General features: G+C 43.3%; 1 protein-coding gene across 1 annotated transcript in view; it reads left to right on the forward strand.

The window, feature by feature from the left end:
* Positions 1-25,307, forward strand: part of LOC124719894 (alpha-mannosidase 2) — a 784,015-nt gene that overhangs the window by 500,056 nt on the left and 258,652 nt on the right. Inside the window, exons 5-6 of the mRNA XM_047245074.1 lie at positions 3,710-3,996; positions 9,627-9,902. Of these exons, the coding sequence (XP_047101030.1) occupies positions 3,710-3,996; positions 9,627-9,902 (563 nt within the window). The remainder of the gene's footprint in view (positions 1-3,709; positions 3,997-9,626; positions 9,903-25,307) is intronic.

Here is a 25,307-nt window from a genome sequence, read left to right on the forward strand (position 1 = left end):
TCTCCCTCCGCTGGAGTACAGAGTTTTTATTCGTAACAGAATTCTCACACACTTGTAACTTTCGTGATTCTGCAAAACATCTCGTTTAGCCAACTGTAGCGTTACGTGGCTGATCGCACGAAAAACCGGACCCGAGTACAGATTGCTCGCCAATCGCGCGACTGCTACGGTCGCAGGTTCGAATCCTGCCTCGGGAATGGATGTGTGTGATGTCCATAGGTTAGTTAGGTTTAAGTAGTTCTAAGTTCTAGGGGACTGATGACCTCAGATGTTAAGTCCCATAGTAGTCAGAGCCATTTGAACCATCTGAAAGGCAACTAAAAGCGAACGACCGTTACAACGTGTTAAAGCAAACGTGATTTGCATCCTCGTATTGTTGCTAGCGCCTCTTACGCGACTGGCGCGAAATGTGATTGTAGAAAGATGCCTGCCAACTTTCGTTTCTATCGCGTAACTCCCTCTTGGTGGTCTGATTTTTTTCTTCCGTCAGTTTATTATGGAGGAAGAGGTAAGTTGTTGAAACGTTCCCGTCTCCTCCATATCTCTTTTGTTACGCAACCTTCCCTTCTACAATAACCTATGAAACCTTCCCTTAGGATTTCTATCTCTTGCTTAATAATAACAAATGAAATCTTCCCTCTGAAATAAATTCTCTTTCTCAATCTTCGCATACAAATTTATTTGCTGCTTATTAAAAGTGATTTTCTGATTATTTCGACGAAACATAGAATGTGTCGTCGTCGTCGCCCTCCGTTGTTACCTGCAATAACCCAAAACTGTTCATTACCTTTTTTACTGTTACTGGAACTGCGACATGAATATACTTACTCTGGTTTACTATACTCTATTAGCTGCTGGTGGGGTTTCATAATAAGTGGCTGTATTTATTACCAAAGCTGACGTTATTCTTTAATAGCAAAGCTGACGTTATTCTTTAATTAATTTGACTGAAGTTACGTAATTCATAACTAAACTTTTTCTCCACAACAATAAAATTTTCCAAAGTTTTACGTTGATGGTTTTTGGGATGGATTATAATTAGAAATGCAATATTGCTGGCAAAAGTTAATTATATTCTGAATGAAATGATTTTACAAACGTTCAAATGGGACTTACTTTTTACAATAATCTTACAACTATCAATGCGCAAACATACCTTCAGTAGTCTTGAGTTTTTCAAAAAATTAATTCAATAATATTAGTTTCTCTTATGATAATAGTTAGCTGATGTCTCTTTACATCCATTTATAATCTCTTGTAAATCACAGCTGGTGGCTGGCAGGCACACCGCTCCTCTCAACCTCTCGCTTCAGACCTGCTACCAACCCCCTTCACTTTTCGCTCACTAGTGACTTCCTACGAACGCTAAAGTGCGGTCTCTCCTGCCAACAATGCTTTCTGGTGCAGACAATCCCTGCTACTACAATTATTTCCAACATGACAAATATTAATTATTCCTACTTAATCCTATTAATAAAATATAAACATCTTTTATAAATTATGCTTTGACAATAGACAATAGAAATTTACACATCTTACATAATACTTTGGTGCAGACATTCCCTGCTACCACAATTATTTCCAACATGACAAATATTAATTATTACTACTTAATCCTATTAATAAAATATAATTATCTTTCATAAATTGTGGTTTGGGAATAGACAATAGAAATATACATAAGTGATGACTAACTGAAAACCTCAGCTGCCGACAAGTGTTGTTGTTATACCTCGGTGTGGACAGCTGAAAATGTGTGCCCCGACCGGTATTCGAACCCGGGATCTCCTGCTTACATGGCAGACGCTCTGTCCATCTGAGCCACCGAGGACACAGATGAATAGCGCGACTGCAGGGACTTATCCCTTGCACGCTTCCCGTGAGACTCACATTCCCAACTGTCCCACAATTCTACATATGCAATGTACCTTATAGACATTTGCCCACCCACTCGTTACTCGCGCACGCTTTGGGTAGCCTTTAACTATATATACGAAGACAGTAACTTGTTCTCGAAAGAACAGTTACTGTTGATGACCGTGCAACTTTTCCGTTGAATAAGTGATGAGTAACTGAAAACCTCAGCTGCCGACAAGTGTTGTTGTTATACCTCGATGTGGACAGCTCAAAATGTGTGCCCCGACCGGGACTCGAATCCGGGATCTGGGTGGGCAAATGTCTATAAGGTACAATACATATGTAGAATTGTGGACAGTTGGGAATGTGAGTCTCACGGGAAGCGTGCAAGGGATAAGTCCCTGCAGTCGCGCTATTCATCTGTGTCCTCGGTGGCTCACAAGGGGAGGCCGCCAATTGTGAAATTCAGATTCGATTCATACTGCGCATAATAAAAGCTGATGACCAGAGGTGTAATGTGGCAAAGCACCAAGATGCACTTCTCAGCCGTTGTCGAGAAAATCGACAGTTAAAAGAAACCGCTGCGGTGAAATACTCTCTACGATTAAAAATTTTCCACAGTTTCGTGGCTCAGCGGTGAGCTCTTGGGTTTGTAATCCGAAGGTCGCCGGATCAATCTCGGACCATGCAATTTTTTTTTAGTATTTGTTTTTTGTAATTCAAATGTATATATATATATATATATATATATATATATATATATATATATATATATAATTCCCGGCAATCAGTTGCAACAATTATGCATATAATAAGTTGTTGAAAGTCGTTTGTCGTGGAAAAACTGGCGACTTCGAACATCATTATGTTTTCCGCAAACAAAGTTGTATTTCACAAATGTTATTAATTGTTTTCATAATGTTAGCCACGTATAGTTAACGGAAGACGTAGAAACGAATACGTATAGCGTAAGTCAAACGTTCGAATTAGAATAGAGACCCCACGAACACAAACTTGCTGTGGCTAATATGAAATATAAACTCCGTTACTCGCTCGTTAAACTTGAAGGACAGATGTTGAATGGGCCGAAACGAGCCGCCCCATAACAGCGTAGTTGCGTGCTAACTTCGAAAGAAGGTGGATGCGGTCCCTAGCGCAACTTATAACATCGTCGAAAATCAGTGCGTACGTGAGAGCTTTGGTACACCCTGTTAAACAAACGGAAAAATGGAGGCGGTACGATTGGAGAGCGATCCGCCTTCACCAGCATGCATAAGCAATTCATTAATAGTTTATATATATATATATATATATATATATATATATATATATATATATATATATATATATGAATAACAAAAAACTAATAATAAAAAAAATTGCATGGCGCGAGATTCGATCCGACGACCTTCGGATTACGAACCCAAGCGCTTACCGCTGCGCCACAACGCTATAGAAAACCATCAATCGTAGAGAGTATTTCACCGCAACGGTTTCTTTTAACTGTCGATTTTCTCGACAACGGCTGAGAAGTGCATCTTGGTGCTTTTCCACATTACACCTCTGGCCATGAGCTTTTATTATGCGCAGTATGAATCCAATCTGAATTTCACAATTGGCGGCCTCCCCGTGTCAGATGGATAGAGCATCTGCCATGTAAGCAGGAGATATATAAACATCTTTCATAAATTGTGGTTTGACAGTAGAAATATACACGTCTTACATTGTCACCCCTGTTCAAGCCAAGTCCCAGGTTTGTGTTGCTGGGTGCATCCCAAGTTCAGCGTGCTACCCGGACGGACTCTCTTCCCCATCTGGTCAGCAGGCGTGGAGACCCCGTGTGTGTGCGCAGGGCACCAGTGGCTGAAGAACAACCTGGGTGTGGAGCCGCGCTCCGGCTGGTCGGTGGACCCGTTCGGGCACGGCTCGACCGTCCCCTACCTGCTGAAGGCGGCCGGGCTGGGCGGCGCCGTCATCCAGCGCATCCACTACGCCTGGAAGCAGTGGCTGGCCGAGCGCCAGATGGGCGACTTCCTCTGGCGCCAGAACTGGGACCGCGACGGCAGCGCCGACCTGCTCGTGCACAACCAGCCCTTCGACATCTACTCCATCAAGCACTCGTGCGGCCCGCACCCACAGGTAACCGCATCTCGCCTCACTACCACCACTGTGGTGGTCGCCATTAGTGGGCCAAGGGGAGTATGAGCACAGTTTTGACCCCTCTGCGTGACACCTGCCACCACAGTAGTGGACGCCAGTAATGGGCCAAGGGGAGTACGAGCACAGTTTTGATCCGTCTACGTCAGTGTCCTGAGGTCCAATAGCGTAACTGGACTAGCAGGAACGTGGTTCCGTCATGTTTTCTTTTCTTAAATTCCGAATCGGGATTGTGGGGTTGTGACACAATGTGGGTGTCTGTGAAAGAGAAACCAGTTAGTCCATCACCCTCACGTTCCCCATTCCACCAATCAGAGCCCGACTTTTGGGACTCTGAAGATGGAAAGCTCTGGGTTCGAGCCATGTCTTGTTTAGTTTCTTAAAAATTAAGAAACGAAGGTTGCTACACAGTCAAATTGTCGCTTTGCACTCCTTTTCAATGTCACCATTTCAAAAACAAACAAAAACGTAGCTAGGGGTGACCATAAAAAATATTTGAAAGTGGAAGTTGAAAGTATACCAACCTTTACTTCCTTCGAATATTAATTTTTTTTAAATAAATTAAATGGGTAGAGGCTCATACCTAGAATTGTCCAACACTAGGACTCCAAGACCAGAGGTTTTACATACACATGCACATTAAGTGTGTCACAACATCACAATCCTGAATCCCTAAATTTGTGGGAACCAGATGAAATTTAAGAAAACTAACATGACCAGAAGAGCACCCATGCTGCTGATAGTCCAATTTTTGTATCTCATCCTCATGACATTGCCATAGATGCCAGAGTGGAAGGGGAGTACGAGCCAGTTTTGATCCGTCTACGTCAGTGTCACGAGGTCTAATAGCATAAATGGATTAGCAGGAGTGTGGTCTAGGTTCTCGTCATGTCTTATTATCTTAAATTCGGAATCGGGATTATGGCGTTGTGACACAATGCACATGTTTGTGAAAGAGGAGCCAGTTAGTCCGTCACCCTCCCGTCCCCTATTCAACCAATCAGAGCCCTGCTTTTGGGACTCTGATGATGGAAAGCTCCGGGTTCGAGCCATGTCATGTTCATTTTCTTTAAAAATTAAGAAACAAAGTTTGCTACACAATCAAATTTTCGCTTTGCACTCCTTTTCAAGGTCACCATTTCAAAAACATACAAAAGCGTAGCTAGGGGTGACCCTAAAAAATAGTCAAAAGTGGAAGTTGAAAGTATACCAACCTTCACTTCTTACGAATATTAATTTTTTTTTTATAAAATAAACGTGAAGAGACTCATACCTAGAATCATCCAGCACTAGGACTCCAAGACCAGAGGTTTTACATACACATGCACATTATCTGTGTCACAACATGACAATCCCGAATCCCTAAATTTGTGCGAACCAGATGATATTTAAGAACACTAACATGACGAGAAATGAACCCATGCTACTGATAGTCCAAATTTTCTATCAGATCCTCATGACATTGGCATAGATGCCAGAACGAATTTCTATCTTGGATTGGTGGGGGGGGGGGGGGGCGGCAGGGTAATGTGCTGGCCTTGAAACCCATATAACGTCGACATAGATGGACCGAAAACAGTGCTTATACTCCCCTTCGTCCACTACTGATACTCCAGTATCTTGTACAGGATCTATCATAATTATCATTTTATCTTATTGTTGTTATTTTTGTTATTATTATTTGTTATTTTGGAATAGGGTGCCATGATCAGGAAAAACAAAACTGTCGTTCTACAGATTGGACAGTGCAATGTTGATCTCTTTATCGGTCTGTTGGTTGAAAAACTTAGAAAGGGTAATGGATAGGTTGACGTTAGATATAGTGGGAAATATTGAAATTCGCTCGCACGAGGAACAGGACTTACGGCCGGGCGAGTTCAGGATTATAAATACAAAATCAAACACGGGTAATGCAGGAGTAGGTTTAATAATGAATAAGAAGATATGAATGTGCGTAAGCTACTATGAACGGCATAGTGAATGCATTATTGTAGCCAAGATAGACACGAAGTCGACACCCACCGCAACAGAACCAATTAATATGCCTAGGAGCTCCACAGATGATGCTTGAGTACCACTCCTTTGCTGTTCGATCGTGTGTATCGGAGAGCACCGAATTACGTAGGGATCCAAAGGGAACGGTGATGGACCTTAGGTACAGAAGAGACTGGAACAGCACATTACGTCCACATGCTAACACCTTTTTATTGGTCTTTTTCACTGACGCATATGTACATTACCATGAGGGGTGAGGTACACGTACACACGTGGTTTCCGTTTTCAATTACGGAGTGGAATAGAGTGTGTCCCGACATGTCAGGCCAATAGATGTTCAATGTGGTGGCCATCATTTGCTGCACACAATTGGAATCTCTGGCGTAATGAATGTCGTACACGCCGCAGTGCATCTGGTGTAATGTCGCCGCAGGCTGCCACAATACGTTGTTTCATATCCTCTGGGGTTGTAGGCACATCACGGTGCACATTCTTCTTTAACGTACCCCACAGAAAGAAGTCCAGAGGTGTAAGATCAGGAGAACGGGCTGGCCAATTTATGCGTCCTCCACGTCCTATGAAACGCCCGTCGAACATCCAGTCAAGGGTCAGTCTAGTGTTAATTGTGGAATGTGCAGGTGCACCATCATGCTGATACCACATACGTCGACGCGTTTCCAGTGGGACATTTTCGAGCAACGTTTGCAGATCATTCTGTCGAAACGCGATGTATGTTACAGTGCTCTCCGATACACACGATCGAACAGTGGAGGAGTGATACTCAAGCGTCAAGTTTAGGTTACAATATCTCCGGATGTAATTAACATTTTACAATGCAACAAACGGCACTGACTACGTATTTGTTTATATGTTCAGATGTGCTAACAAAACTAACGGGGTTCCATTTAAAAAAACGTAGGTTTGTTTTAAAAAACATACTTCCGTGCATTTTTGTATGGTTTGTATTAAATAATTACACTAGCCCCTCTCCTCACGTTCGCTCTGTGGAATCGGTTCGTCAGTATTTGATGTGGTTTACGAAATATATCCAGCGGTAACGTTAGGTGACTCACCCTGTATATATAGGGTGGCCCATTGATCGTGACCGGGCCAAATATCTTACGAAGTAAGCGTCAAACGAAAAAACTACAAAGAACGAAACTCGTCTAGCTTGAAGAGGGAAACCAGATGGCGCTATGGTTGGCTCGCTAGATGGCGCTGCCATAGGTCAAACGGATATCAACCGCGTTTCTTTAAATAGGAACCCCCATTTTTTATTACATATTCGTGTAGTACGTAAAGAAATATTAATGTTTTAGTTGGACCACTTTTTTCGCTTTGTGATAGATGGCGCTGTAATAATCACAAACGTATAAGTACGTGGTATCACTTAACTTTCCGCCATTGTTGACGCTATTTGCTTCGTGATACATTACCAGTGTTAAAATGGACTGTCGATATCGTGTTGATGTATGGCTATTGTGATCAAAATGCCCAACGGGCGTGTGCTATGTATGCTGCTCGGTATCCTGGACGACATCATCCAAGTGTCCCGACCGTTCGCCGGATGGTTACGTTATTTAAGGAAACAGGAAGTGTTCAGCCACATGTGAAACGTCAACCACGACCTGCAACAAATGATGATGCCCAAGTAGGTGTTTTAGCTGCTGTCGCGGTTAATCCGCACATCAGTAGCAGACAAATTGCGCGAGAGTCGGGAATCTCAAAAACGTCGGACTTGAGAATGCTACATCAACATCGATGGCACCCGTACCGTATTTCTATGAACCAGGAATTGCATGGCGACGTCTTTGAACGTCGTGTACAGTTCTGCCACTGGGCACAAGAGAAATTACGGGACGATGACGGATTTTTTGCATGCGTTCTATTTAGCCACGTAGCGTCATTCACCAACAGCGGTAACGTAAACCGGCATAATATGCACTATTGGACAACGAAAAATTCACGATGGGTGCGACAAGTGGAACATCAGCTACCTTGGCGGGTTAATGTATGGGAGGAAGGATAATTGGCCCCCATTTTATCGATGACGATCTAAATGGTGCAATGTATGCTGATTTCCTACGTAATGTTCTACCGATCTTACCACAAGATCTTTCACTGCATGACAGTAGTAAGATCTTTCACTGCATGACAGAATGGCGGTGTACTTCCAACATGACGGATGTCCGGCACATAGCTCGCGTGCGGTTGAAGCGGTACTGAATAGCATATTTCGTGACAGGTGGATTGGTCGTCGAAGCACCATACCATGGCCCGCACGTTCACCTGATCTGCCGTCTCCGGATTTCTTTCTGTGGCGAAAGTTGAAGGATATTTGCTACTGTGATCCACCGACAACGCCTGACAACATGCGTCAGCGCATTGTCAATGCATGTGCGAACATCACGGAAGGCGAACTAGTCGCTGTTGACAGAAACGTCGTTACACGTATTGCCAAATGCATTGAGGTTGACGGACACCATTTTGAGCATGTAATGGATTAATGTGGTATTTACAGGTAATCACGCTGTAACAGCATGCGTTCTCAGAAATGATAAGTTCACAAAGGTACGTGTATCACATTGGAACAACCAAAATAAAATGTTCAAACGTAGCTACGTTCTGTATTTTAATTTAAAGAACCTACCTGTTGCCAACTGTTCGTCGAAAATTGTGAGGCATGTGTTTGTGACTTTTACAGCGCCACCTATGACAAAGCGAAAAAAGTGGTCCAAGTAAAACATTGATATTTCTTTACGTACTACACGAATATGTGATAAAAAATGGGGGTTGCTATTTAAAAAATCCATTTGACCAATGGCAGCGCCATCTAGCGGGCCAACCCTAGCGCCATCTGGTTTCCCCCTTCAAGCTAGACGAGTTTGTTCTTTATAGTTTTTTCGTTTTACGCTTATGTCGTTAGATATTTGGCCCGGTCATGATCAGTTGGCAACACCCTATATATATATATATATATATATATATATATATATATATATATATATATATATATATATGGCCCAGTCATGGTCAGTTGTCAACACCCTATATATATATACATATATGTGTGTATATATATATATATATATATATATATATATATATAGTGCGTATCATAATTAATGGTGTAAAGGCACGCAGTTGAAAGTACACCATACTAGGAGGAAAAAAGTCTCAGTAAGCATAGGCTCTTAAGGCATGCATTTTAGAACAAATGTTTACTGGACATATTTTCTAGTTTTTGCTGCATAGTACCACTTCTGAAAATGTCGAAAGCAAAGAGCTTGCAGTAGAAGAGGTTCGCTTCACACTATGGAAGATGAGAAATTGCTTGTAGCTCTTAAGATATGGAATTTCGACCCTATGTTTACCGAGACTTTTTTGTTTCTAGTATCGTGTACTTTCAACTGCAGGCGTTTACGCCATCAATTATGATACAACCTATATATATGATGACAAGACTTGCACACTTTATGATGCTCATTCAGAACCATGTACAATCTAGGATATTTATTTTGCAGTGCTCGTTGTTTGTGTGGAAGCAGCTTTAAGTTGCTCCAGTGTTTGTACGAGGCAGCAGACGCGCAGTGTTTAGCCATTGCCCTGCACGACAGGTGTGCCTCAACTTCGACTTCCGCAAGATCCCGGGCGAGTACACGGAGTACTCGGTGCGGGCGGTGCCGATCGACCGGTCGAACGTGCGCCAGAAGGCGGAGCTGCTGCTGGAGCAGTACGGCCGCACGGCGTCGCTGTCGCCCGCCAACCTGGCGCTCATCCCGCTGGGCGACGACTTCCGCTACGACCGCGACGTCGAGTGGCAGCAGCAGTACGCCGGATACTCGCAGCTCATCGCCTACATCAACGCGCACCGCGACCGCTACCACGCCGAGGTGCGTACACTCACAGCTGTTGCAACGTCTTTACCAGAAAAACGACCAGAGACAGGACGCTCGTATTCACAGCACATGTGCATTAGTACGCTACCACCCATTAAAATAGCTACACCAAGTAGAAATGCACGTAATAAACGGGTATTCATTAGACAAATATATTATACTAGAACTGACATGTGATTACATTTTCACGCAATTTGGGTGCATAGAGCCTGAGAAATGAGCACCCAGGACAACCACCTGTGGCCGTAATAACGGCCTTGATACGCCTGGCCATTGAGTCAAACAGAGCTCGGATCGCGTGTACAGGTACAGCTGCCCGTGCAGGTTCAACACGATACCACAGTTCATCAAGAGTAGTGACTGGCGTATTGTGACGAGCCAGTTGCTCGGCCACCATTGACCAGACGTTTTCAGTCGGTGAGAGATCTGGAGAATGTGCTGGCCAGGGCAGCAGTCGAACATTTTCTGTATCCAGAAAGGCCCGCACAGAACCTGCAAAATGCGGTCGTGCATTATCCCAGTCGAACATTTTCTGTATCCAGAAAGGCCCGCACAGAACCTGCAAAATGCGGTCGTGCATTATCCTGCTGAAATGTAGGTTTTCCTAGGGATCGAATGGAGGGTAGAGCCCCGGGTCGTAACACATCTGAAATCTAACGTCCACTGTTCAAAGTGCCGTCAATGCAAACAAGAGGTGACCACGACATGTAACCAATGCCACCCCATACCATCACGCAGCATGATGCGCCAGTGTGGCGATGACGAATACACGCTTCCAATGTGCGTTCACCGAATTGTTTCCAACCTATTCTCATACAGAAACAGCAGTTGACCGGCGTTGCCTGGTGAAACGTTGTGATGCTTCGTGTAAGGAGGAGAAATCCGTACGATCACGTTTCCGACTTTGATAAAGGTCGGATTGTAGCCTATCGCGATTGCGGTTTATCGTATCGCGACATTGCTGCTCGCGTTGGTCGAGATCCAATGACTGTTAGCAGAATATGGAATCAGTGGGTTCAGGAGGGTAATACGGAACGCCGTACCCGATCCCAACGGCTTCGTATCACTAGCAGTCGAGATGACAGGCATCTTATCCACACGGCTGTAACGGATCGTGCAGCCACGTCTTGATCCCTGAGTCACCAGATGGGGACGTTTGCAAGACAACAACCATCTGCACGAACAGTTCGGCGACGTTTGCAGCAGCACGGACTGTCAGCTCGGAGACCGTGCCTGCTGTTACCCTTGACACTGCATCACAGACGGGAGCGCCTGCGATGGTGTACTCGACGATGAAACTGGGTACACGAAAGGCAAAACGTTATTTCTTCGGATTAATCCAGGTTCTGTTTGCAGCATCGCGATGGTCGCATCCGTGTTTGGCGACATCGCGGTGAACGCACATTGGAAGCGTGTATTCGTCATCGCCATACTGGCGTATCACCCGGCGTGATGGTATGGGGTGCCATTGGTTACACGTCTCGGTCACCTCTTATTCGCATTGACGGCACTCTGAACAGTGGACGTTACATTTCAGATGTGTTACGACCCGTGGCTCTACCCTTCATTCGATCCCTGCGAAACCCTGCCTTTCAGCAGGATAATGCACGACCGCATGTTGCAGGTCCTGTACGGGCCTTTCCGTATACAGAAAATGCTGGACTGCTGCCCTGGCTAGCACATGCTCTAGATCTCTCATCAATTGAAAACGTCTGGTCAATGGCGGCCGAGCAACTGGCTCGTCACAATACGCCAGTCACTACTTTTGATGAACTGTGGTATCGTGTTGAAGCTGCATGGGCAGCTGTACCTGTACACGCCATCCGAGCTCTGTTTGACTCAATGCCCAGGCGTATCAAGGCCGTTATTACGGCCAGAAGTGGTTGTTCTGGGTACTGATTTCTCAGGACTCTGCACTCAAACTGCATGAAAATGTAATCACATGTAAGTTCTAGTATAATATATTTGTCCGATGAAGACCCGTTTATTATCTGCATTTATTTTAATGGCCACTAGTGTATATTCCCCTCTACCTTCTTTATATCGCGGACCGTACTATGTTTTGCTTTCCACTGTACGTGCTTAAGCATTGACCTGCAAAATGATGGTCAGGTCCTGCAGAAAGACGTCTTTCTCTATGCAGTTCATTTTTGGAACACAACCTACGACCAGCTTAGAGACAGAAGTGCGGACACTTTCTGCAGGACCTGACCACCATTTTGCAGGACAATGCTCAAGTACGTACAGTACAAGCTGTTACTGATTTATTTGACTGATGGGACTGCTAAGTGCTATACAACCTACTGCACTCGCCTGGCTTAAGCCCTGGTGAGCTCAACTCGATTTCTGAACCGAAGGAAAGACTTCACGGCATTCGCTTCAGAACTGCTACAAATTGGCGAGCAATAGACCTCGCTGCTCGAACTATCAACCCAACTGTCACTTCTAAGAGTACCCCACGACTTCCACATCGCTGGCAACGGGTTATACACAATGCTGGTGACTACTTTGAAGATTAGTAAAACTTTGAAACACGTATCTATTTTCTACGAGCTGTAAATAAATAGTTGCCGCTATTAAAGTTCCAACCCTCGTGTGTCAGGTTCTTGATGATGTGCCAAATGGTTCAAATGGCTCTGAGCACTATGGGACTTAACATCTGAGGTCATCAGTCCCCTACAACTGAGAACTACTTAAACCTAACTAACCTAAGGACATCACACACATCCATGCCCGAGGCAGGATTCGAACCTGCGACCGTAGCGGTGGCGCGGTTACAGACTGAAGCGCCTAGAACCGCTCGGCCACTCCGGCCTGCCGTGATGTGTCCATCATTTCGTTAATGGTCATAGTTATGATGATATTTACGTGAAAGTAAGAGACTGCGTGAAACTGCGGAAGGTGTGCAATGAAAAATAGAGGGCGCTATGATTTTGAATTTGGTACATATTAAGAATATGTTGTTGCGTATCAAATTTAGCTAATATATTGAACTTTTCTTCAGACTTAACTAGAGGTTAGAGGTATCTACCTGTCACCAATCTCGAGAAAATTGATCTGATGTAGCACTCTCATTTGCGATCGCGCTGCGCCAGCGATAAAGCCAGAGTGAAATATCTACAACATTGCTCATATTTCATAAACTGTTTCAGATATCGAAATGAGATTTTGGCAAATGATAGGACGCATAGGGGAGCTTACGTTACCGTATCGTTATTGTGTAAAGCTTCATTATCTGCCGTGCTATTCCAATAACTACAGACCTTTTTGGTGAAGGAATGTAATTTGTAAGGACTATCGACTGGTAAAACGAGAAATGCTATGCGTTGTGGAACAATCTGTATGAAGACAACACATGTTTTGATTAACCAAGGATCTACTTTTTCATAAGCTACTGACACTACTTTTCCTCAGTTCTCCACTTAATCTGTTTCGGAATTCTCTCGCAATGGTGTCTGCACAACATGTTAGTGTAAAATCCTTTCTGTTCTGGCAAAAGGAGCAAATTTTAATGTGGCAAGCAGAGAAAATTCGCCACTCGTGACGCTTAACTGAAAATTAAAATGGTAAACAAGCCAGGCAAAAATAAATTGCTGCTTCTGTTGCATTTTCAGTGCAATTATTTTTGGGTGCCAAACAAAGCAGAGGTGACAGTAGATCTTTTCGAGTGGTCACTATGCAAGTATGGCCGTGGACAGGGTCCATTTAGTAATAACAAAACAGGTGAGGGAAGGCGTAAGCCGCCGGCACACGGACCGTGCATCAGAACGTTGAGCGTTGAGCGTGGCGGGTTTCTGACGTCATGGCGTGGAACAGCACGTTCGGGAGTCTTACCGTACGTGCAGAGCCATATCTGGCATATCAGATATTCTGAGCGTGCGTCTGAGCTTTGACCAATGAGATGGCACAACGCCGCCTACGTCACATGCTCGCCGTCTCCCTTCAGCACAGAGTTGTGAGGCGCCATATTGGCATTCATTTCAAGCCGATATGTATACATGCCGTTTCTCAGTACCACCAAATTGAGAATCACTGGAAAAGCCATTGTTAACTGTGTGATTCGTTCCAGTAAAATAATGAGGTCAAACATATTCGTGGAAAAAGAATTACAGCAACTGGCGTATTAAGAAAAAATGTTCAAATGTGTGTGAAATCTTATGGGACTTAACCGCCAAGGTCATCAGTCCCTATGCTTACAGACTACTTAACCTAAATTATCCTAAGGACAAACACACACACCCATGCCCGAGGGAGGATTCGAACCTCCGCCAGGACCAGCCGCACAGTCGATGACTGCAGCGCCTGAGACCACTTGGGTGTATTAACAGAGTATGCTATTTGAAGGCAGTGACACACTGAAGAGCCACCCAAAACCCATTGCTCTTGGTACAATTTGTTATAATTAAATTTCAATTAGTAACATATCTACGACTAAAGTTGTTAGCAAGTGGTAACATGCTATGATTTGTTATCAGAAGTGTGTTGTAGGTTTAGCGTAGTGAGTAGCGTCAGTGATCTGTCAAAAATTGAAACCTCGTGTGGTGGTTCGTGTCCTGGAAATTTCTAATTTTTTTCCTAACCTTTGCGTTTTTATTAGGTTCTGATACTTCCTTATTAGTTTAATATAAGTATATATTATAATATTTGATGTTATGTAAATATAAGTTCACCTACTTTTGTGGAGTGAATTTGTTTGGCTTAATCTACAGGACAGGTTGCGCTACTTGTATAACGATATTTTGCTCCTTTTTCTTTTACACTTTGTAATTCACATGTTGCAAAGATTCTGCTACTGGGTAGGAACAGTGATCAAGTAAGACTGACATTTTTACTAAAATGTGGGAATGATGAAATAATGTTTATCTTACGTGGAGAAATTTTCCAAATTTGTACCGCACTGTTTGTAAAGGAACTTTTATAAACCTGTGTCCTTATTGACTGGACATGGTACTATCCTTTTCGTGGACGCTGGAGGAAATGTGCGTTTTTTAATACAGTTAACGTGGGAATTTTACGCGCGCCCGTTGAGTAAACAGTCTGATTTACAAACTAGAAACATCCCGCAAACCGGCGCCGGAGTGCGTTGCGATCTCATATGCCACGTTGGGGCCCACGTACCGTATGCACGAGTCGAGTCGCATCCTTCCTGAGTGTTCAGCAGCACGTCGAACTCGGCACGCTCAACGTTGACGTTCGACAGCACGGTCCGTGTGACGACGGCTTTAGTTGAGAACGGCACTTCCCCTCCGGCGCTCGGCGCTTCCCCTGCAGCGCCTGCCCGCCACCCCCACCACTACTGCTCTCGCCACACTTGCCATGCCGACTGGACGCGGTATTCTGTACGGACTCTACTCAAAGGGGTAATCACGTATCCAGACACATGATCCATCCCAGATTCTTAATGGGCACTAGTGTTATTTCAATAGTTAGGTGCCAGTGAAACATAATTGAAAAAAAAAGCAGAATTGCATAAAATTACGAAATTAGCATACAAACACATTCTTAGAGTAAAATAAAAACGCAGTTGGACAAACACCAAGCGACGGCAATGATAACAGTGACATCGGAGCAGGATCACAAACAGCACTATAGAGCAACATCGACAAACATACAATGGGTGATGGTTCAAACCTGCGCCTGGCCATTCTGATTTAGATTTTCCGTGATTTCTCCAAATCGCTTCAGGCAAATTCTGGGATGGTTCCTATGAAAAGGACACAGCTGACTTGGTTGCCCATCATTTCCTGATTCGATGGGCCTGCTGACCTTGTTGTCTGGTCCTGTCGCTTCCACCAAACCAACGAAGCAACCAAGTGTAGCATACAGACAGACATCCTTAAAACAAAAGGAAAAACCAACAGTATGTACAATAGTGCCAGTAGAACAGTGAAATAAAATGCGCAAAAGAACAATGATCAGAAACTATTGTACAAACAGAGCTTTGTACGCAAATTGAATTACAAAATTACGCACTCGATTACAAACTGGGTTGATGTTATGTGAAAATCAAGACCTCAGCAGCTCGTAAACTGAAGTTGGATGCTGGTTGCTTTCAAATAGTCTGCGAGCAAGTTATACTTACCAAATGGCGGAGTAAAACAGGAACACTGGTGGATGGGGGGTAACCTCTCTGATTGTGCAGTCGTGCATCTGGAAGTAGTCAATATGATGTGGTAAAGATCTGCTACTGCTGTTGTGTCGGCCGGCTGTTGTGGCGGTTCTAGGCGCTTCAGTCAGGAACCGCGCTGCTGCTACAGTCGCAGGTTCGAATCCTGCCTGGGGCATGGATGTTTGTGATGTCCTTAGGTTAGTTAGGTTTAAGTAGTTCTAAGTTCTAGGGTACTGATGACCTCAGATGTTAAGTTCCATAGCGCTTTTTCTTTTGCTGTTGTGTCCTTATCGCAGTGTTCGGACGTGCTCACAGCCGTTTGAGGCATATCTAGATATCGTTGTCAGTTTTAGAGGTACAGAGGCTGAAAGTTTCCCTACTTGTACACGTAAAATACGCAAGTAAAATCCGGTCTGAGGCGGAAACGTAGTTTACATACTGACGCATCACGGAGAAATATGCTATGAAGTGTGTCCCTTGTCATCAGAAGCCGGCGGTTGTGCCCGAGCGGTTCTAGGCGCTTCAGTCAAGAACCGCGCTGCTGCTGCAATCGCAGTTTCGAATCCTGCCTTGGGCATGGATGTTTGTGATGTCCTTAGGTTAGTTAGGTTTAAGTAGTTCTAAGTTCTAGGGTACTGATGACCTCAGATGTCAAGTTCCATAGCGCTTTTTCTTTTGCTGTTGTGTCCTTATCGCAGTGTTCGGACGTGATAATCTTCAACTGATATACGTGCTCATTGTAACAACCCTGTCGTAGCGTCATGGGAATGATGGAGCGAGGTGGAGCAGTGGTTAGCACGCTATGCGGCGGCGCGGTTCTTCCCGTCCCTTTACGACGTACCTGCACCTACCTGTGAACATTGTCTCAGCAGATCATCGGTAGGGAAGCCGAGTGAAACCTATTGTACTTCGACGTGAACCTGGCTGCAATTAAAGTCACTAATCTACGTTTCGGGAGAAAGTTTTCACACGAAATGAAAGGTTGGAAATTTTGTCCTTAATTAATATATTCTGAAACTTAGGTGAACAAGTATCACTGTCAAGCCCGTGCTAGTCTTAACACAGTCACTTACAATCCCTTTCACTCACGTTAGCAAGTTAATGCATTTCCCGAAAACGTAATAGCTACAAAAATACGGATTGGTTTTGATTTATAATGCTCGCCAAATACGTAGTGTGTCGGTACCTAATGCAGTCACAGTTTTTAGCCACCGACATGCTCAATACGCCACGCGGAATTTGTGTCTTTTCTCGTCACAAAATTCACTTAAAAATTCCGAAATTTCTACACGCCCATCGGAATAATTATGCCGTCACTTTACCACAGTTTTGATGTATGAAACACTGCCAGATCTGGCAGCTTATCATTTCCATCGGAACTACTACTACACACGTCCGAACTGTTTCACGGCTAGGCTTCGACTCTTCTCTAGAATGCTGTAGAATACTGGTAGAGAAGACTTAACCAGCAGAGAAAGGCGCGCGAAGAATATTGCTGTACCATTGGTCACTTTACTCAACAGCCAATAGCAAAACAACATTCTCCCGCGTCAGTCCGCGCTTTTCATCAATAACCAATGGCAAAATAGTAAACCTAACGACTGCCCCTTTTACCGACGTAATTATCTAATATGCTGAAGTTTTGTTTATGCATAAAGTTATTTATATTGTTATTTATACATGAATTAACTTTCCCTTTACCATAAACTTACTTTACAAATCTATTTTACAAAAATCCCCTTTGTTCATATCCATACTGCTTCGAAATGTTCCCACACTAAATCCCAGTGTGCGATTTGTGCTTTTACCAGTGGGGGGGGGGGATTTCTTAGGGGGTTAGTATAATTATATATGTTACTAGCTCGGACCGTGGCATTACCCATGGTTAAACAGTTATTTATAAATAGATGTTAATGCTGAAACTCACTATTCACGCGTATGCACTATCAGAAAAGCCATCCCTTGTTATATCTTTAAAAGTACATTATAGGTAAAGCTTCGTTACGAAATCATCTACGTACAGGTATACGACGGGAATTCAAAAAGTAAAGGCACATTTGTGAAAATCTGTACTTATTCTGATGATAGAAAACTGAAACGTGCGTTATTTTTCTACGTAACCTCCCTGGACTTCTATGCAGTTTTCCCGACGTTTTACGAGTTTTTTTTTATTTCATCAGAAAATACGTTTTTCGGATGCATCTGTAACCAATTTTGCGCCGCAGCAATGACGTCTTCATCACTTTCAAATCTTCTTCCCTGTAGTGCTTCCGTTAAGGGTCCAAACATGTGAAAATCACTTGGAGCCAGGTCTGTACTGTGTGGTGGATGTTCCAGCACCACGAATCTCAACTCCTTTATTGCGTCGGCTGTCCGTTTGGCAGAATATGGGCCAGCGTTATCTTGCTGCAGGATGACACCTCTTCAGAGTTTTCCATGACGTTTGGATCTGATTGCAGGTTTTAGTTTCGTATGCAACACATCACATCCACCATACAATACAGACCTGGCTCTAAAGCCTCGTTTACGCTGGGGCGACGTCTTTCAACATTGTGGCACGCTACGGAAATGTGGCGTGCGTCGTCTTGTAGCATGCTACAACAGGCAACATCTTGCGGCGTATGTTGCATGCGGCAGGTCAATTTATAGCAAAGCAACAGAATTTGTGCCACACGTGTGTCGGTCTTGCAGTATAAAGGATGATAAAGTATCGCAGCGGCGGCCTACTTGGTACTTGCACATGCAGCTAACAACGGAAATGAAAACCAAAGGAAAAGAAAACGATGGTGGAAGAGAAGAGTATTTAAAGAAGGTCCACGAAGTAGTATCCTAGGAACTAGAATAAGACGATGGTGCATTATTTAGTAATGTGTGCTTTCGTCCCAGGCGCGTTAGTCCGCGCCATACCGTTGCCGGAAGGTGGCCTAACGGTAAATGTTCGCAGAGGTACCGGGCCGGTCGCCACCCTGTGTCAGGGCCCGGGGTGGGACTTCCAGCCCCCAGCTCACACAACTCTGCGGTACGACTGCTGCGGTATGACTGCCACACCACTTCCCTCGCAAGCTCGCAAGTAAACGGATGACGCACCTTAGACGAAAGCAACAATGACAGCATGAGAATGATGATTTGGTTCTAAATGTTTTGAAATGCTTAACTACTACATAACACTTTTTCAAAATTAATAAGCAAACATATTAATAGTATTAATAGTAAGACTGCATTAAAACCTTTCAGTGTTCGGCTCCACAAATTTAAATTATATGAGTTTTACTCCAGTGCATGGGAAATAAACATCCCAGGTTGGGATGCATAAACTAAAGCCAGAGGAGGGGATGGTCTGATGCAGAGGGGGGGGAAATCCCCCCCCCCCATCCCCCCCTGCAAATCGCACACTGCTAAATCCTACTACATAATTCGTTAAACAATTATCTTCATATTAACCTTAAACCACAGTCACGCATCATTCATACTGCTAAAACACATTTACAACATTTTACATACACACAAAAAAAAATAATAACACTTTATGAAAATACTAGAACAGTTTATGAAAAACATTGTATTACTTTAGTGCACTCTAGTGGTCACAATCGAAACTAAAATCACGGTCTCCCTATCCAATATTGTCCTCTATCGGCTGATACATAAACTACGTGCTCGTCCAGCCTCGCGTCACCATCTGTCACTATCCAGCTCTGAGACTCATCTCCCACTTAACCGCCTCCAAGGCAGGGTCGTTATACGGCGCTACGCCTCAGCTGGACTCGCATTCTGGAGGGAGATGGTTCAAACCCACGTCCAGCCATCCTGATTTACGTTTTCCGTGGTTTCCTTAAATTGCTTCGGGCAAATTCCGGGATGGTTCCTTCGAAAGGGCCTGGCCGACTTCCTTCCCCATCCTTCCCTAATCTTACAGGAACGATGACGTCGCTGTTTGGTCCCATTCCCCAAATCGACCGAGCAACTGAGGCGAGATATGGTCGAGGAGAGATGTTGGGTCGCGTGGCTGCTGGGTGGCCACCCTTAGGCCGTGTCCTGTCTTGAGCGACAGAAGCGAGCAACTTGTGGATACACGATACTCCAGCGACAAGCAGCAGCATCGGGCGACAACCTTGGGTGTCCTGCGTGCGAGCGACCATGTCGCGCTACAAGATGTCTGCTTAGAGCCAACCAGCTGTTCCTATCAAAAGGCGTCCCTAACCTGTAAAATACGGTACTTGGAGAATAAGGCTACAGAATTAGGTTTACTTAAGAAAACAAAACGAAAAGGAATGCTGTGCATGAAATTTACAAAGGGAGGAATCGCCCTCGGGAATTTCATAAGTATCGTCAACTACGAAGATCACCAGACAAATTCCTTGAATACATGTGAATGAGGAGAGGAGCATTCACTACCTCATCAGTAAATTAAATACGAATGTTTTTCTACATGATCAAGAACTTTTAATGGCCGACAAATGTGGGAGAATGACTACTACATGACTAACTATGCAAATACAAACATAAGGATACATATTGATAACAGTGTGCAGTAACTAGCTGTGGTGTAGGGTTAGCATTTGCAGTTCCTAACTACGTGTGAGGTGAGGCTAATGGGTTCGACTCCCGCGCCTTATTAAATTTTTACTGACTCAGTTACGATTCTGTATATTAAGTTTTATGTATACTGTTTACACTGCATCGCTAAGTAGATTTTTAAGCCCTTGTGAAAGAACTTGATCTTCACACACATTCGAGTATATCAGACACATTTAATTACCAATAAATTACAATGAACCATGAAATTTTACAGATATTTGATGTTGCGAACGTAATTCATTAGGAGTCAATGTTAAGGCCAAACCGGCCGTCGTAATTTAATATATATATTATTATTGTTATTATTATTTTTTGATTGTTGCCGACTTACGTGTTGGGCCTTAATAAAAATGATATTTAAGTTGAACAATGTAATAAACTTTTCATATTAATTTCCTCGGCTAGTCAGTTCACTTTGAAGCAAGAAATCTTTAGTTATTAATTAAAATTGCGACCCACACACGCGCGAGAGTATTTTTCTTACCTCCATTAACCATTGTATTGTAGTCAGAGTCCTGGCTCTGGGTCTCGGCTATGGTACTGAAAATAAGAATCTTAAAGCTAAGTATTTCTGCAACTACGTGCGGCTGTGGAGAAAAATTAATATTATGCTAATAGCGGGCGAGTTTTCCGCTTCCGCTAATTTTTCATAAGTTAATATCGCCACGTAATGGCGTCGTTGGCTGCATCGGCCGCTGCGATTGTTGAGCTGTAAATTACTTGAATGCAGGTTAATTCAAGGAAGGCGGACATGAAATCGGGATCACCTCTTACAAATTAAAAGTGCACAATAATATTAAATCAGTATATTATATGCTTAACTCATACAAATATGCTTACATTTGTCAGCACACGCAAGATGTCCCTTTAGACACATTCAAGACAAAAGAAGAAGTAAGTCGACTAAAAAATAAACAAAAGAGCGTATCTTGTCGTCTCTTTAGATCATTCTGTCATAAATTATTTCTTTGCAATCTAAACCTACACAGAGAAATTATTATTTTACGGCTACGTGATAAAAAATTTGGCACTGGGGACGCTATACAGATTAAAACTGTGTGCCGGACCGAGACTCGAACTCGGGACCTTTGCCTTTCGCGGGCAAGTGCTCTACCGACTGAGCACACAGATTTAATCTGCCAGGAAGTTTCGTTTTGTGAAATGATTTGTCTAAAACTATGAACTAGAAAACATGAGGGAAACGTTTGCTGCACCTAATTTTCTGTTTATGATTTCGAGCATCATCCAAAGGCACGTAGAACTTTTCTCTTATCTGCTTATTTCTTGTATACAAATCATTTCATAAAATATTTGACTCATTACTTTCATTTTTTTATTTTCAAGGTTTACTCAGAAAGCATGATCTTACTGGCTCGTCATTTGCCATCCTCATTCGAAGTAAATCGTTTTGACATTTAAATACCGCACAACGTATTTTTTTTATGTGCAAAATAGCTAGGTCTTGAACAGATGAAGTTTTTGACAATTCATTTACATAGCTTGGCAGCAGCTTTTCGTGAAATATTTCAATTTTTCCTCAGCTTATTAATTAAGTTTTCGTCGATTACCCTCATTACTTTCAAGCGCAGGTAAAGTTCGGACGCGACGCGAGCGACCCGTACGCGGATATAACAGCCAATATCTCAACAATGAAAAGAGATATTTTTCCGGTCTCAACTTTAAATACAATTTAGACATATTGGTTACATTTCATACGCAATAATGTATGGCCTTAAATGAACTATACGGGAAGTCTACACAATGTGATTTTACCTCTGCAAATTGTTAGAAATTTCGTGCAGCCATGTAGCCAATTTCGTGCAGCACAGTAACTATGACGAATAAGGAAAATAAATTCAGACCATTATCGTTTCAGTATACCAAGCTCTAAGATGCGTAAGAGTAAAATTTTTTCACCGAACAGTTTTCTTAAAATCAGATGTTAGGTATTTTATAGATGTCGTCGCGTCCGCTCCACTGCTTTGCCGAGTAGACACCAGCGCGTGCTGCAGCGACGAGGTTCAAACACGTCTGAATTCAAACGTCGCCAGTTGAAGCGGGAGACAGGCAGCGACACAGGTGTGGCTCACGTAGGGCACCTCCGTAACTACACCTGCGGTTGTGTTTTGTCGCCTGAAGCTGCCGGGCGCTGTCTCCCGCTTCTGTCGCTCACGTAGGACACGGACTTATACAGGGTGTTTCAAAAATGACCGGTATATTTGAAACGGCAATAAAAACTAAACGAGCAGCGATAGAAATACACCGTTTGTTGCAATATGCTTGGGACAACAGTACATTATCAGGCGGACAAACTTTCGAAATTACAGTAGTTACAATTTTCAACAACAGATGGCGCTGCAAGTGGTGTGAAAGATATAGAAGACAACGCAGTCTGTGGGTGCGCCATTCTGTACGTCGTCTTTCTGCTGTAAGCGTGTGCTGTTCACAACGTGCAAGTGTGCTGTAGACAACATGGTTTATTCCTTAGAACAGAGGATTTTTCTGGTGTTGGAATTCCACCGCCTAGAACACAGTGTTGTTGCAACAAGACGAAGTTTTCAACGGAGGTTTAATGTAACCAAAGGACCGAAAAGCGATACAATAAAGGATCTGTTTGAAAAATTTCAACGGACTGGGAACGTGACGGATGAACGTGCCGGAAAGGTAGGGCGACCACGTACGGCAACCACAGAGGGCAACGCGCAGCTAGTGCAGCAGGTGATCCGACAGCGGCCTCGGGTTTCCGTTCGCCGTGTTGCAGCTGCGGTCCAAATGACGCCAATGTCCACGTATCGTCTCGTGCGCCAGAGTTTACACCTCTATCCGTACAAAATTCAAACGCGGCAACCCCTCAGCGCCGCTACCATTGCTGCACGAGAGACATTCGCTAACTATATAGTGCTCAGGATTGATGACGGCGATATGCATGTGGGCAGCATTTGGTTTACTGACGAAGCTTATTTTTACCTGGACGGCTTCGTCAATAAACAGAACTGGCGCATATGGGGAACCGAATAGCCCCATGTTGCAGTCCCATCGTCCCTGCGTCCTCAAAAAGTACTGGTCTGGGCCGCCATTTCTTCCAAAGGAATCGTTGGCCCATTTTTCTGATCCGAAACGATTACTGCTGAAACGTCCCCTTTGAACAATTTATACAAGACTGTGCTTATACTGACACACAATGTTTTTGTTAGTGCAACGCAATCTGACTTTCAAAAATCCCTACAAAAGAATGGCCCTGACTAACATTAAACTATACCTTTCACAAATCACATACCTCACAAAAATCTTCGCTGCTCAAGCTACTGCAATACAGCGAGCGCCACTACTGCCAGCTAAATAAAAGATTCAAACTATGGAAGGCACTAACTACTGATAGGGATAGTCAGCAAATGAAAGATATTAGTAGAGAACAAACAATGTATTTACCTTGATATCATCATATATAAATATAGCAGTTCATGACAAATTACAAATCTCCGCCATCTCTCTCCCCACATCCACCACTGCTGGGGGCTTACCTCCAACTGCGCAACGCTACGCGCTGTTCGCATCCAGCTGCCGCTGCCCAACACTACAATGGCAGACAACAATGCAAACTAGCCACAGACTGCACACAGCACAGCCAGTGATTTTCATATTGAGCGCTACGTAACGTTGCCAATAAGAAAACATAAACAGCCCACTTACATAGAGAAAACATAAACAGCCTACTTACATAGCCCCCATGCTCCCCACAAAAAATTTTTACAAATGGTGTTGGGCACTGGCCAATACAGATTTGACAAAATTTTTTATAATTACAATAACAAAGAAATCAAATGCACACACTTATTGATACAATGTTGGTCAAAAGCTAAAATTTTCTCACAGTCCATAGAGATAGTCCTGATCATTCATCATAATAGTAATTACAGTTTTTTTTCACAAAGTCTCATTAGTAAAAGAAATTGCACACAGAAGTAGTGGATTTCCATGCAGTCTTGAAGAAGTAGCGTTGTCCTTCCAATGGAAAGACAGTGCTGACTCTTGACATGCTGACAGATAATGGGCCACAATGGAGCAAACCCAGAGCAGAGTCATTCGACGTTTTGAAGAATATTGGTAGGTAGGTCATCACAGAGTAGACCCACTGTAGTCCTGGTAGAGAGTATGGTATTGGTGGGCCACCAGAGGTGCAGACCCACTGCAGTCCTTGTAGAAATAGCCAGCAGCCATCTGTTGTGACTGTGCAGGTGCACAATCACCATTGAAGAGTCTTGCGGATAATATAGCAAGTCCATAAACCACCACTTGTGCACTCACAAAGTTTTCGGAACTGTCCTTAGAACCAACACTGCTGTTATCCAGTCCCTTGCTGAATTATTAACACACGTGCAAACACTATCAGTCCCTACTTCTCACATATTGTCCATGTACTATGACCAACAGAAACGTGTACAGTGAAATGTAACTAACAAGTTAATAATATCATGAACTGGTGACAATTACAATTTTATAACATAAGAATACAATAACAAAGACACAGAAAACATCGTTAAAAACATAATAATACAGATAACATTTGTAGTAAAACAGGCGTTACAAAAGAATAGAAATAGCATATACATCAATGTTACAGGAATTATGAGATAAGTACATACATAAAAGATCAGAATAGTTATTGAAACATCAATTTCACACATGAGCATTAAAACAAAACAGAATAAATA

This window comes from Schistocerca piceifrons, chromosome 11 (genome assembly GCF_021461385.2).
Source record: "Schistocerca piceifrons isolate TAMUIC-IGC-003096 chromosome 11, iqSchPice1.1, whole genome shotgun sequence".
Lineage (NCBI taxonomy): Eukaryota > Metazoa > Arthropoda > Insecta > Orthoptera > Acrididae > Schistocerca > Schistocerca piceifrons.